Consider the following 15179-nt stretch of genomic DNA (forward strand, 5'->3'; position numbering starts at 1 on the left):
CAGAGGGATGACTTTGAATAGAATGGTAGGCTGGTTTGCTCTAAGCAGTTCCTAGCTTGACTTTTCCCTTTAGCTTAGTGATTTTGGGGTCCTAAGATTTATTTTCCTCTCACACTGCTAAGAAATTAAATTCTCGGGCTTCTCTGGAAATTTTAGCAAACATTTAAGAAAGGAGTGATCTAGATCTAGATTCTTTCAGAAAATACAAGAGGGAATACTTTGCAGCTTATTGATGTTGCAAGAAAGAACTAAAGACCAATATCCCTTATCTTATCCAAAAAAAAAAATTCAAAATGGATTATGGACCTAAATTTGAAACCTAAATTATAAAACTTGTGAAAAAATATGTAGGAGAAAATGTTTGTGTTCTTGGGTTGGGCAAGATTTTAAATACATGACACAAAAAAACACAAGCAAATCATGAAACAAAAAAAATTGATAAATTGGCATTCTCAAAGTTACAATTTTTGTCTTCAGAAGACACTGTTAAGAAGATGAGAAGATAAGCCATAGACTGGGAGAAAATTTTTGCAAACTATTACCCTGATTAAAGGTCCTGTATCCAAACTAGTAATATATAAAGAAGTCTAACTCAATAAATATATATTTTCTTGAGTCTAACTCAAGAAAATATATGGATGGCAAATAAGCATATGAAAAGATGCTCTGCATCTTTAGTTATTAGAGAAATGTAAATTAAAACCACAGTGACATTCCACTAAACCCTGAATGGCAGCAACAAAAAGACCCCACAAAACAAAACAAAAATTGTAATGAAAAAAGCTGTTGATGATTTGAAACAAGTGGAACCTGCATACTTTTCTGGTGTGAATCCAGAATGGTGTGGTTACTTTGGAAAACTCAATAGTTTTTAAAAGGTAAGCATGTACTTATCATGTGACCCAGAAATACTATTCCTTGGTATTTATACAAGAGAAATGAATACTTAATGTTCACACAGAAATGTGTATGCAAAAGTTTATGTGGCTTTATTCATAATTGCAAGAACTGCAAACAGCTTAAAAATCCTTCCACTGCTGATTGGATAAACTGTGGCATATCCATACAATGAAATACAATCCAGTAATAAAAGAGCTATCATACATGTAACAACGTAGATGAACCTGAATTCAGTGTGCTCTGTGAAAGAAGACAGATACAAAAGGCTATATACTCTATGATTCTATTTATATGACATTCTGGAAAAGGCAAATCTGTAGGGACAGAAAACATATATTTGGTTGCTAGGGACTTAGGGGTAGGGGAAGGTGTTGAATGCATAGGGGCACAGAGAAATTTTTGGGGTGATGGAAATCTGTATTTTCATTGCAGTGGTAGATTCCACAACCGTGTATTTGTCCAAACTGCTCTGTACAGCAAAAGTGGGTGAATTTTATTGTATGTTAATAATACTTCAGTAAACCTGACTGATGGCCAGACATGAGCAAAAAGGGAGGACATAAGGAAAAGATTGTTTAGTTTGGTTATATTTCAAAAATTAACTTCTGGTAGATTAAAATTTTTTTTTTCTGAAAAGAAAATGTTCAGCCGAATTAAATTTAAAGGAGTTTAATTGAGCAGTGAACTATTGGGAGTATCACACAGCCCCCAGAATCACAGCAAATTCAGAGACTCCAGTGCAGCCACATGGTGGAAGATTTATAGCCAACAAAAGGGAAATGAGGTACAGAAATTGGAAGTGCGATACAGAACAGCTGGATTGGTTATGGCTCGGCATTTGCCTTATTTGAACACAGTTTGAAGACTCAGCAGCGTATGAATGGTTGAAGTACCGCCGCTGGGATTGGCCGAGACTCAGCTGTTGTTCAGGCATATACTGCTAAATTGGGTTTTCAATCTTGTCTACCTATTAAGCTAGATTGCAATTTGTCCATAAGGACTCAAATATAGAAGTATGGAGTCCTTCTCAGGCCATATTTAGTTCACTTTAACAGAAGTACCAAAGATATTTAGGTTTAGAAACCCTCACAAGCACTTTTTATTAACAGCCTTCATATAGGCATAGCAATGTGATAAGCTGGCCAAGCTGCTTTCTTGAAGACCTGAAAAAAATTTTTTTAATGTGGTTGAGGAACAAAGGAGGAACAAGAGCAAAATAGGAAAAGAAAGAAGTTAAATGAAATGAGCTTTCATCTTGAATATGTGACAGGTATAATTTATGAAATATCACTTCCTTTGTTAATCATATCTTAATTAGTTCCTAAAAACAACTGTTTTGTAAATTCTGAAACTAACAAGTACAGGCTCTGTAGTACATCTGAGATTTGTTAATGAATTTTCTCAGGTTGTTAGGGAGGATTTACCCATGAGAAAGACTAAAGTATTATAAAATGTGATCTGAATTCAGATCTCCATCATGGCTTAATTAATCCAGCTAAGGTATTGTAAATACTCTGAAGCAGAAGTAGTTACCTGAATAATAAAGACCCAAATGCTTACTTTGTAGTTTCCCATTAATCAAAAGTTCATTTCCATACAGTGAAAAGGTATTTTTGATTTTGTAGTTTTTCAAAAAGAGGAGCCTCAGTTCCATAAAAGGCAAAAGATCTTACAAATCCATTTGCACATATGATACTTTTAAAATTTCTAATTTTAAAAAAGCTCTTATAAATGAATAAGAAAAGGGCCACCACCCAGTAGAAAAATAGCTTAGGATATGAACAGGCAATCACAAATGCAGGCAGAAAGTCAATGCATATAGGAAATAATTGAATTTCATCTATAATTAAAGATATATAAATTAAAACATGATTTTTATATTATTTGATCAGCAAAGATTAAAGGTAATACCCACTGATAGTGAAAGTGTGAGGAAATACAATCTCAGTTTAAGTGGGAGAGTAAATTGGCACATTCTTTTCATAGAGCAATTTAGAATCATGTCAAAATTTTAAATGTACATGTCTTTTAGAATTGCTAGGAATTTATTTTGTACAAATCATAAATATAAAAGGAAATTCATTGCAGGATTATTTGAAATTGCAAACTGTAAACAACTCAAGTGTATAATGGGTAAATAAAATTCTTGTCAGTCCATACAAAGAAATATTTTGCAGTTACTAAAAAGCTAGGGAGGCTGGGCACGGTAGCTAACGCCTGTAGTCCCAGCACTTTGGGAGGCTGAGGCAGGTGGATCACAAGTTCAGGAGTTCAAGACTAGCCTGGCCAATATGGTGAAACCCCGCCTCTACTAAAAATACAAAAATTAGCTGGGTGTGGTGGCGGGCGCCTATAGTCCCAGCTACTTGGGAGTCTGAGGCAGGAGAATCGCTTGAACCCAGGAGGCGGAGGTTGCAGTGAGCTGAGATCATGCCACTGCTCTGCAGCCTGGGTGACAGGGCAAGATTCCGTCGCAAAAAAAAAAAAAAAGAAGCTAGGGAAAGCCCTATATTATGAAAGTATATCCAGAATATATCGATTAAAAATAAAATATTACATGATACATTTCTTAGTGAAAAGGCTTTTTAAAAGAGTATGATCTCATTTCTATTAATCAAAAATATATATATACACATACACACATGAACATAATATATAGCACTGAAGAAATCTAGACATGTATGAAGTATTACCAGTGGTTAATTTTCAAGAATGGTATAATGAGAAACTATCCATAAATTTCTGTAATGTTTGGATTTTATATAACTGTGTGTTACTTTAGTAATCAGTAGAAATCTAAAGACGTTTTTACAAATAAGGTAAACATAATTCCGTAGACTCAGACAAGTAGAGGGGCTGGTGTGAAAAAGGCAAAGTAGCTGGGAAGTATAGAGCGAGGGGTCCATTTAGACTGGATTGTAAAGGGTGTGTTGGGGATTTAACTGTTAAAAGTGCTGGAAAAATAGATTGAGGATTGTATTGTGACCAGGCCTTAAATGTGGAATCAAGAAGTTTACACTTCAGTTGGTAGGCAGAGGGGGAGTCAACTGAAACTTTTGAGCAAGAAAGTGGCATGCCCAAAGTTTTCCTTGAAGAAAATCAGTCTGGGAGTAGAATGGTAGGTAGCTGGGAACAAACTGAAAATAGGAACACTTTAAGTAGAAGGCTGTTGCAGTAGTTCAGATTTAGGAGTGACAAGTATGTGCCACATGGTTGTAGGAATTAGAGAAGCAAGGCTAACAGACATAAGAGCCAAATATGGAGGCTGGTGGAGAGGGGTGAGACAAGAATGCTTAATGTCTGAGCACCTGGGAGGATATTCATGTCCTTAATGTTGGAGAAATATGATGACATGATAAAGATTTCATCGGGGGGAGAATTTGCTCCAGTCAGCCTTTCCAGACTTAATATCTGTAATAATTGCTTGAAGCATAAATGAGTGCTCAGTATATTTATGGAATTTACTTAAGCTTATGTTATTTAAGCTTCAATTATGTGCTCACCATTCCTCGAATATAACATGCATGTTGATAGGACACCAGTAATATCAGTGCTATGATGGATGAAGATGACAGCAACTACTATTTATGTAACACTTTTTTTGAGATAGAATCTTGCTCTGTCACCCAGGCTGGAGTGCAGTGGCACGATAATGGCACGATCTCGGCTCACTGCAACCTCCACCTCCTGGGTTCAAGCGATTCTCCTGTCTCAACCTCCCCAGTATCTGGGATTACAGGCGCTCGCCACTATGCCTGGCTAATTTTTGTATTTTTAGTAGAAACAGGGTTTCATCATGTTGGCCAGGATGGTCTCGAAGTCCTGACCTCGTGATGTACCCACCTTGGCCTCCCGAAGTGCTGGGATTACAGGCGAGAGCCACCACGCCCAGCCAAAATTTACTTTTAAAATTTAATTATTTTTGGCTATTTTCTTAAATATATTGCATTCTCTTTTATATGTTTCCTTTGTTCTACATTTATCATTTTTGTAATTATAAGTATATTAAAGTAAAATATATTTTATGCTCTTATTTTCTGTAACACTGTATCCTTAACATGATTTAATTTTCTTTTGACAAGTCATGGTCACCATCATGAGGATTATGTTACTGGGTTTTATAATGTAATGATTCTATCAAGAAAGAAGCCAGATGCGGTTGCTCATGCCTGTAATCCCAGCAGTTTGAGAGGTTGAGGCAGGTGGATCACTTGAGGTCAGGAGTTTGAAACCAGCCCGCCCAATGTGGTGGCATGCACCTGTAGTCCCATCTATTCAGTAGGCTGAGGCACGAGAATCATTTAAGCCTGGGAGGCGGAGGTTGCAGTGAGCTGAGATTGTACCACTGTACTCCAGCCTGGGCTATAGAGAGAGAGACTGTCTCCAAAAAAAAAAAAAAAAAATTAGCTTAGGTGTGGGGCAGTTTATACTAAATGGCTTCATGCCACAGTGGTTTGTTCTTATGTTTCTCTTTTTTTAAAAAAAATAGTGTATCTGTTACACTTATTGTAGTGAACATCTTTCTGTTCTCAGTGTGCAGGCTCAGGAGGCAGAGGCAGGAGAATTGCTTGAACCCAGGAGCTGGAGGTTGCAATGAGCTGAGATTGCGCCACTGTGCTGCAGCCTGGGTGACAGAGTGAGACTCCGTAAAAAACAAAAAAAGAAAGCAAGATATAACATATCAAATGATAAAAGTGTTGGGCGAAGAAAAACAGCATACAAATAGTCACTGTTTATGGGGGTTGCTTTTGGGACATGGAAGTTGTGTGCTAAGTGGTACTTGATATGACAGTGGTATCTGATACATTTGATTGGGATATTTCTTCAGGTAACAAGGTTGATGTAGAGAACCTCTAGTGTTTTTGAAAATGGAAAGTCAGTCGCAAATTATGACTAGAGAAATGTATCTTGTAGAGCATATGTGGTGAGAAAAGAAAGTATGTTCACATCCAAAAGTAAGGTTGTTAAACTCAAAAACTACATTTGTAATTAATTTAATAAAGTTGAAGTAACATATGTGATTATTCTTTGATGGCTGCAAATATAACCCCTGTTGTGTGTGATAAAGATTAAATATGGTATTTGTGTTTGGCTAATTTTGTTTATTCCTTTTTTCTCTGTTTTATCTAGTGGAAGAACTAGAGACTACTTTGGAAGAACCTGAGATGACCTACTTCTTTTTTTTTTTTTTTTTTTTTTTTTTTTTTTTTTGAGACGGAGTCTCGCTCTGTATGCCGCCCGGCTGGAGTGCTAGTGGCCGGATCTCAGCTCACTGGCAAGCTCCGCGCTCCCCGGTCAGCGCATTTAGAGACCTACTTTCAAAAGTATAAAATTAAAATAGTGTTGTAGTACTTGAAAAAATATAGGTATTCTAGAATGGCGTATTTCTGCTTACCATTACAGTTTCAGTTTTACATGTCTAATTTTATGCTGTAATAATGACATTTTTTGTAAAATGTTTTCTCAAAATTATAATATTCTTTGCTTTCATATAAAATCATTTTCTAAATATTTCTAGGTAACGTGCAGAATATACACAAGGAAGATAAACCTTTAAGTCTGAGTATGCCTGTAATTACAGAAGAAGAAGAGAATGAAAGTTTGAGTGGAACAGGTACAGATAAAATTTCGTCAAACTAGTGAAGTAAACTAATTTACATTCGTAGAGCATCAAGGTTTAGAACACTTGAGGAATATGACAGTTTGCTGTGTGTTCCTGTGATCCTTTCATCTTTGGCCCATTAGAGAATTTCAGTATTAGTCATATCATTAATGACATCTCAGAGTCAAAGATAACACAATAAATGATGGTATGCATATCCATTAGGTATCCTATCAGTTTCATCTTTGTAGAGATGTCTCTCTCAGACCTCTGATCTGCTTTCATCTGGACATTGTTTCCGTGCTTCTAATCCTGACTGCTGCTCTCTTCCAGGAATTTGTTTCCTTTATTTTTTTTCATGAGACAGGGTCTTGCTGGGTTGCCTGGGCTGGCGTACGGTGATGTGATCACAGTGACTTACTACAGCTTCAACCTCCCCGGCTCAGGCTGTCCTCCCCTCCCGCCTCAGCCTCTTGAGTCACTGGGACTGAAGGCACATGCCCCAACGTCTGGCTAATTTTTGTATTTTTTGTAGAGACAGGGTCGCACTGTGTTGCCTAGGCTGGTCTCAAATTCCTGGGCCCAAGTGATCCACTTGCCTCGGCCTTCCAAAGTGCTGGGATTACAGGCATGAGCCACCGTGCCTGGCTTAGGAATTTGTTTTCATCTTAATTTGTTTTTTTTACTTGTCTTTTCTCTTTTTCTGCCGTTTCCCTTTTCTTTTTCACTGGTGGGGAATATTTTTTTTCTTTTTTCTTTTTTTTGAGACAGTCTTGCTTTGTTACCCAGGCTCGAGTGCAATGGTGTGATCTCAGCTCACTGCAAACACCGTCTCCCGGGTTCAAGCAATTCTCCTGCCTCAGCCTCCCAAGTAGCTGGGATTACAGGCGCCCACTATCATGCCCGGCTCATTTTTGTATTTTTGTAGAGACCGGATTTCACCATGTTGGCTAGGCTGGTCTTGAACTCCTGACCTTAAGTGATCCACTTGCCTTGGCTTCCCAAAGTCCTGGGATTACAGGCGTGAGCCACCGCGCCTGGCCAGAATATTTCTTTTTACCACATCTTTTATAATTTTCATGTTTGTGTGTTTTCTATTGCTTTCTTTGCTTTTAATGATCAGTAACCTTTAGGTTCGTGCTGTTTGTAGATGGACAATTATTCGAGTGTTCGTCCTGGCATCTCCTGTGGTAGCCAGAATGATGTATGGTACTAGTGTTTTGGGTTACATTTCTAGGTTTAATTGAAATGAAATTGAAATCTTAGTCATTTTCTTCTTCTTAGTACTGGCCTAAATACCTTTGAGATCTAGCACCCTGGATTCATATAATTATAGGGAGGGTGTACCCATATGAAACAACTTCACAGTAACTTATTATTAATTAGGATTTAGAATGGCTAAGGGCCACTATCTTAATAGATTGATATTGCAATAAGATTGAGATCTTACTATCTCAATGGATATAGTATTTTTTATTGTTGTTATGTGTGTTTTTTTTTTTTTTGAGATGGAGTCTCGCTCTGTCATCCAGGCTGGAGTGCCGAGGCACGATCTTGGCTTACTGCAACCTCCACCTCCTGGGTTCAAGCAATTCTCCTGCCTCAGCCTCCTGAGTAGCTGGGACTACAGGCACCTGCCACCACGCCCGGCTAATTTTTTGTATTTTTTTTAGTAAAGATGGGGTTTCACCGTGTTAGCTAGGAAGGTCTCGATCCCCTGACCTCATGATTTGCTCACCTCAGCCCCTCAAAGTGCTGGGATTACAGGCACCAGCCACCGCTCCTGGCTGATAGTATGTTTTAAACTGCTATATCATTTTGAAGAAAAAATTCTTGAATATGTCAGGTTTAAGATTTTTTTGTTGTGTCTTTGCTGTGAGGGCATCCTTACTGTGTTGTACCAGTTAGACAGCTATGTAGTTTAAATGTATGTTATCAATTAGGTATTATCATTTAAGTGTCAAGTTTTTTTTTTTTCGATCTGACTGACTTTTGAACTTTATGTCTTTAGAGTTCACTGCATCCAAGAAGAAGAGAAAACACTGAACAAAGAGCCTGGTGTAGTTTTTAATTTTGAGTTTTCTGACAGAAGAAAAGATTGATATTTTGTGTATTGAACAGGAAGACTGCCAGTATTAAAAATAATCCTTCTGGGAAACTGTAGGTTATTTCTTGGAAATTGCAATACACAGTTCTAGAATAAAAGTACACAAAATTAGAATAAGAATTCTTTAACATTTTCTTTAATGATATGCATAAATGGAGATAAAACTTGTATTTAGTACGTAATATAAAAAATTCTTGGCCGGGCGCGGTGGCTCAAGCCTGTAATCCCAGCACTTTGGGAGGCCGAGACGGGCGGATCACGAGGTCAGGAGATCGAGACCATCCTGGCTAACCCGGTGAAACCCCGTCTCTACTAAAAAATACAAAAAACTAGCCGGGCGAGGTGGCAGGCGCCTGTAGTCCCAGCTACTCGGGAGGCTGAGGCAGGAGAATGGCGTAAACCCGGGAGGCGGACCTTGCAGTGAGCTGAGACCCGGCCCCTCCCCCCCAGCCTGGGCGCGAGACTCTGTCATCAAAAAAAAAAAAAAAATTCTGTTATTTGCAGATTGTTACTATTTCCTGTAACGTTTTGTGATACTATACTGTCCGAATACAGTCTGGTAATACTATTCTATTTTATTTAAAATATGTTTTATTGAAATGTTAATTTTTATTACATGCAAATAACTAATCATTTTGTATCTACAGTCTGATAATGGATTTTTTTATTTTGTATATTCTGTTTTGTATATTGTTAGGTGCAATAAAGTTTTTGCCTTGTTTTATTTTTTAATACATAAAACTTACATTCTCATAACATGTGATTAATAACTTAGGAAGTTCACAATGTATTTTCTAGTTCTGCAGTTAAATATTATTTAGTGCTTGTTTTAAAGCTCCCTTTGGTCTAATGTATGTTTATGTGTATGTTTGTGTATGTGTAAATATGTATATGTATGTGGGTCCATATTTATATATATGACTAGTCAATAAATTTATGTGTCTATATTTATATATATGACTAGTCAATAAATTGTGTAAGTACTTGAATACTAATACTTAAATTAGTATTAAATACTAATTTAAGTACTAACTTAAGTACTTAAATACTAATGTATTAAGTATTTAAGTACTTTACTTTCTAATAAAATTTTTAAGAATAATAATGTAAATTTCAGAATGTGTCTCTGGTACAGAATCGTTGATAGTCACAGAAAAAGAATCTGTAGCTTCATGAATATGCCTATCTGTTAATTTCTCGTTCCAGACATTTTAATAGAGATTGCTTGAACCATGTTGTTTGAATTGCTGCCAATAGCAGACCATCTCCTTATCATGTTGTTGGCTCAGCCGTTTGTTTTTTTTTTTCCCTTAATAGAGATGGAGTATTGCTGTGCTGCTCAGGCTGGTCTTGAACTCCTGGGCTCAAGCGATCCTCCTGCCTCAGCCTCCCAAAGTACTAGGATTATAGGTGTGACCTACTGTACCCAGTCTTAACCTATTTCACAGTTGATTATACTTCATGCTGGAAAACAGCTGTTTTCCAGCATGAAGTATAATTAAGGGATTTGTTAAGGTAACCCTTAATTAAGGTATTATTAAGGGATTTAGAGTTTGGGTTGCACACCTGTAATCCCAGCACTTTGGGAGGCTGAGGCGGGCAGATCACGACGTCAGTGAAACCCCGTCTCTAATAAAAATACAGAAAATTAGCTGGGCATGGTGGTGGGCGCCTGTAGTCCCAGCTACTCGGGAGGCTGAGGCAGGAGAATGGTGTGAACCCAGGAGGTGGGTTCACTGCAAAGTGAGCCAAGATCACACCACTGCACTCCAGCCGGGGTGACAGAGCGAGACTCCATCTCAAAAAAAAAAAAAGTTTGGGTTGAAGATCAAATTCGTGATATTTCTATATCTAATCTTTAAAAATCAGAATACTAATGCTGACCCAAATAAAATGTTCATTTATTAGCATTTATGCTAATTGTTTCCTTTGACTTCAAATGTTTTTGATCATAGAGGGGGCAGTTTTCATAATGTGGACATTGGGTGGAGCATCTTGAATTTAAACATTCTGGGGTTGGGGTGTAGATCCATTATTGGCCCCACTTGATATACTAGGTTGTTTGCTAGAACTTGTCTGACTGTTAAAGTTTATAGACATTGTACAGCTAACACACTGAGTTGCCCTCTCTTTTTTCATAACTGTACTTAACAAAATACATGCTGTTGTTTCACTTGTACCTCAAGATGGTTAGTGCCCTGCCTCCATTCACAAAGTTAGTAAGTCATGCTTCTGAGTCATAAACACAAGGCTCAGGCTTATAATTTCAATCTTTTTATATAAGCCAATGTGGAAATCCAGAAAGATCCTTTTTAACTATAAGCAGTAAAACTCCAAAATGGCTTAAACGAAAAGGAAAGTTTATTAAAATCAGGTGAGTTCCAGCAAAGGTTGACTCTGGCTTATGTAGTATATCAGTTTCATGACGGCTTCATATACCTAGGTTTCCATTTTTTCTTTTTTTTCTTTTTCTTTTTTTTTTTTTTTGAGACAGTTTTGCTCTGTCACCCAGGCTGGAGAGCAGTGACGTGATCATGGTTCATTGCAGCCTCAATCTCCTGAGATCAAGCTATCTTGCCACCTCAGCCTCTTGACTAGCTGAGTCTGCAGGTGTGTGACCGCATGCTTGGCTAATTTTGTTTTGTTTTGTTTTGTTTTGAGACAGAGTCTTGCTCTGTCACCCAGGATGGAGTGCAGTGATGTGATCCTGGCTCACTGCAACCTCCGCCTCCCGGGTTCAAGCGATTCTTCTGCCTCAGCCTCCCGAGTAGCTGGGATTACAGACATCCGCTACCATGCTTGGCTTTTATATTTTTAGTAGAGACGGGATTTCACTGTGTTGGCCAGACTTGTCTCAAACTCCTGACTTCAAACGATCTGCCCTCCTTGGCCTCCCAAAGTGCTGGGATTACAGGAGTGAGCCACTGCACCCGGCTGCAATAGTGAGTTTTTCATGACTATATGTTGAAGATAAGGTATGAATCACTTGATAGACTTGCTTTAAATATGAAATTGAAGCTCATTGAACAGAGTTCAAATAGAACATACCTGTGTTTAACAGTGAGTTTTCAAAATTAAAGTATGAAGTCCAAATACTAGTTATCTATTAAGCTACTTATATTGCCAACTTAATTATGTTATATACCAGGTTTACTTGGGGTATCTTAAAACCCATGAATAAAAAGTGGAGTCATAAAGAAAATGCAGCTTGTATGGATGCTTAATTAGGGGATTATTTTCACTTTGAAAGTAAAGTATCCTAATTTCTTCAGAAGAAAACTACCCTGGGAATATGCAGTTCTCTATGAGAATCATAGTGTTGTCTTTGCTTTCTTTTGTAGTACTCTTATTAGTTTATGTTGTAAGCACATCTAAGATCCCATCTGGGTTTATAACCCCTTTGTCTTGATAACTCAGTTTTCCTGAGTGGATATATTCAATGAGGGGAAACATTCCCAGTCTCTTTAATACCCAATTAGAGTGAGTGTTCCCTGAGACAGGCACAGCTGTACCGTTTGCAAGCAAAAGGAGAGACAATGAACAAACTTGAGCAAAGGCTTTGTCTTATATAGGGATTTTTCAGAACAGCAATTTATTAGGGAACTACGTTAAAAACTTTTAAGTGCTGCAAAACTATTTTACTGACTTGTTCAAAAATATTAAGAACTGCAGAGTGCTTTGGAAATGGAAATGCAAAGATATGAACGCTAAACTCAAAATAATTACAGCTAGAAAGTAAGCTTTTAAAAAGTACTTGGATGCCAAGGAAACCAAAGTAATTATGTGGTGACTTTTGAAGTGGCTTTTTAAAGTTATAATAATTGAAAGCGTATGTGTTTACACAGATCTTAAGATTGATATGAGACCAAGCTCTCTTGACAACTGAGGGAGACCCAGGTTTCTTTTTTTTCAACTTGAATTGGCTACAATACATGTTTTATTTCCAATAACCTATTTTGGTTATGACAAAAGATTTACACATGTATAGAGAGATAAAATATTTTTAATTGAGGTATCTTTAAAAGTGAGCTTTATGGGCTGGAAATTACTTTCATTTTTATGTAAAGAGTCCAGGAAAATAACCATAATTACTAATGTCTTCCTAACTTACCCTTGATTCTTGAATTCTAGTTTGAAGAATGCTTGCTTTTTAAATGCCATTGAGCAAACTCTGTGGGTGCTTAAGTATTCACATTTTCATTTATCTGTTGAACAACTATAGAGTAATTTTCATTGCACATTTTTCTTATTCTCTCTATTAAAGTAAATGTCAAAGCCTAGATTTTGGGTTGTATAATCTTTTTTAATGTGGTATTTTTTATGCCTGACTTATTTCATTTTAATGTGCTGTATATTGCAGGTCTGGATTTTTCTTTTCATAATGAATTCGGGCTGCCTCCTTTAAGTTACAAGGAACAAAGGCACGTTGACATTATCTTAGATGCTGGAGGCTTATTTTAATGCTGATCAGAGGCAAACCTTCTTGGAGAGCTGGGGAAAAAATGGCTCTTTTTCATGTAGTGAACACCAGCAGCTTAGACGGCTCGGTTGAGTCCTTGCTTTTGAAGTGGATGTCTATTGCCCTGTAGTTAGAATGTGCATCCTCTTATTCATGTGCTCTCCAGCTTCCCTGCCCACTTTTGCCTCTGCTACTTCTCCTGTTCTCTATAGTCCCTGAAAGAGGATCCGATTGATTCTATTAGTTATAATCCAAAATAGAGCTCCCTGATTGGGTGGAGATTATTCTGGCTACTGGCCTCCTTTTTTTTTTTAGGCAGAGATTCGCTCTTTCACCCAGGCTGGAGTGAAGAGGCGCAATCTTGGATCACTGCAACCTCCATCCCCCAAGTTCAAGTGATTCTCCTGCCTCAGCCTCCCAAGTAGCTGGGGCTACAGGTGTGTGCCACCATGCCTGGCTAATTTTTTTTTTTTTGTATTTAGTAGAGACAGGGTTTCACCATGTTGGCCGGGCTGGTCCCAAACTCTTGACCTCAGGATCTACCCGTCTTGGCCTCCCCAAGTGCTAGGATTACAGGTGTGAGCCACCACACCCGGCCCACCTCCTTTCCCCCCTTTTTTTGAGACAGAGTCTTGCTCTGTGGCCCAGGCTGAAGTGCAATGGTGCCATCTTGGCTCACTGCAACCTCCACCTCCTGGGTTCAAGCGATTCTCATGCCTCAGCCTCCCAAATAGCTGGGATTACAGGCGCCCGCCACCACACCCAGCTAATTTTTGTATTTTTGGTAGAGACGGGGTTTCACCATGGTGGCCAGGCTGGTCTCCAACTCCTGACCTCAGATGATCCACCCGCCTCGGCCTCCCAAAGTGCTGGGATTACAGGCGTGAGCCACCATACCTGGCCTGGCCTCCCTTATGTCCAACTGAAAGGATAATGGCCCTTAACTAGGACATAGATCCCTGATACAATCAATTGTGGACAGTATAGAAGGGTCATATACCTCAGGACGGCAAATTATGGGGAAGGACCAACTCTGTCAGCTTTCTGCAGAAGGGGTTGTGAGTAGGGCAAGCCTGTAAAATTTCATGGATCTGTCAGTCTAATCATGGATTTGATGGAAATGATGATGCCATACACTACCGTCAATATTTTAACTTCATAATGTAAACAAGTAATGGCAAAAATGTTCACTTGGCTGGATGCGGTGGCTAATACCTATAATCCCAGCACTTTGGGAGGCTGAGGCAGGTGGATAACCTGAGGTCTGAAATTCAAGACTAGCCTGGCCAACATGGTGAAAACCTATCTGTACTAAAAACACAAAAATTAGCCATGTGTGGTGGCACATCCCAGCTACTTGGGAGGCTGAAGTGGGAGAATCACTTGCAAGAAGGTGGAGGCTGCAGTGAGCCAAGATTGCACCACTGCACTCCAGCCTAGGGGACAGAACGAGAGTTTACCTCCAAAAAAAAAAGAAAAAAAAAGTTCACTTGACAGCAGCATTGCACAGTGGAAGAGTATCAGACGGCGTGGGTTTGCTCTGAGATTACAATCTGCATATGAAATATAATAAAAATCTACCCGTAAGGGATGGATATATTCCATTTTATCCTCTTCCAGCCTTTGTGATATTGTCGTCATATTTTACTGCTACGATATAAACCACATCATATTCTTAATTTAAATAAAGGAAAAAAATAGGAGAAAAAAGTCTTACATTTACCCACATGGGAACCTTATCCACTGCTCTTCATTCCTTCATGCAAACCTATGCTTTCACCCAGAGTAATTTTCCCTCAGCCTGGAGACATTCTTTTAATTTATTGAAGCTTAGTTCTGTTGGAGATCAATTCTATCAGATTTTGTTTTCTGAGTCTTTATTTCACCATTTTGAAAGATATTTTGCTGGATTTAGAATTCTAGGTAGACACCTCTTTTCTTTCATCACGTTAAAGATTGTTGCATGTCTTCAGCCTTCATTGTTTCTGATGAGAAGTTTTCATTCTTACCCATTTTTTGGTATGTAACATGCCCTTTTCCTCTGGCCACTTTTAAGGTGGTTTTTTTTTTTTTTTTTTTTTTACTTTATTTTCAGCCATTTGTATGATGTG

At 38.2% G+C, this 15179-nt stretch overlaps 1 protein-coding gene across 1 annotated transcript in view; it reads left to right on the forward strand.

Annotated features, from left to right (window-relative positions):
- Positions 1-8868, forward strand: part of SNAPC1 (small nuclear RNA activating complex polypeptide 1) — a 33241-nt gene extending 24373 nt beyond the window's left edge. The window contains exons 9-10 of the mRNA XM_017895555.1: positions 6419-6514; positions 8514-8868. Coding sequence (XP_017751044.1) covers positions 6419-6514; positions 8514-8548 — 131 coding nt within the window. The 3' untranslated portion in view covers positions 8549-8868. The remainder of the gene's footprint in view (positions 1-6418; positions 6515-8513) is intronic.
- The last annotated feature ends 6311 nt before the right edge of the window (positions 8869-15179 follow it).

The sequence above is a fragment of the Rhinopithecus bieti genome, unplaced genomic scaffold (assembly GCF_001698545.2).
Source record: "Rhinopithecus bieti isolate Rb0 unplaced genomic scaffold, ASM169854v2 scaffold_25987, whole genome shotgun sequence".
NCBI classification, from domain to species: domain Eukaryota; kingdom Metazoa; phylum Chordata; class Mammalia; order Primates; family Cercopithecidae; genus Rhinopithecus; species Rhinopithecus bieti.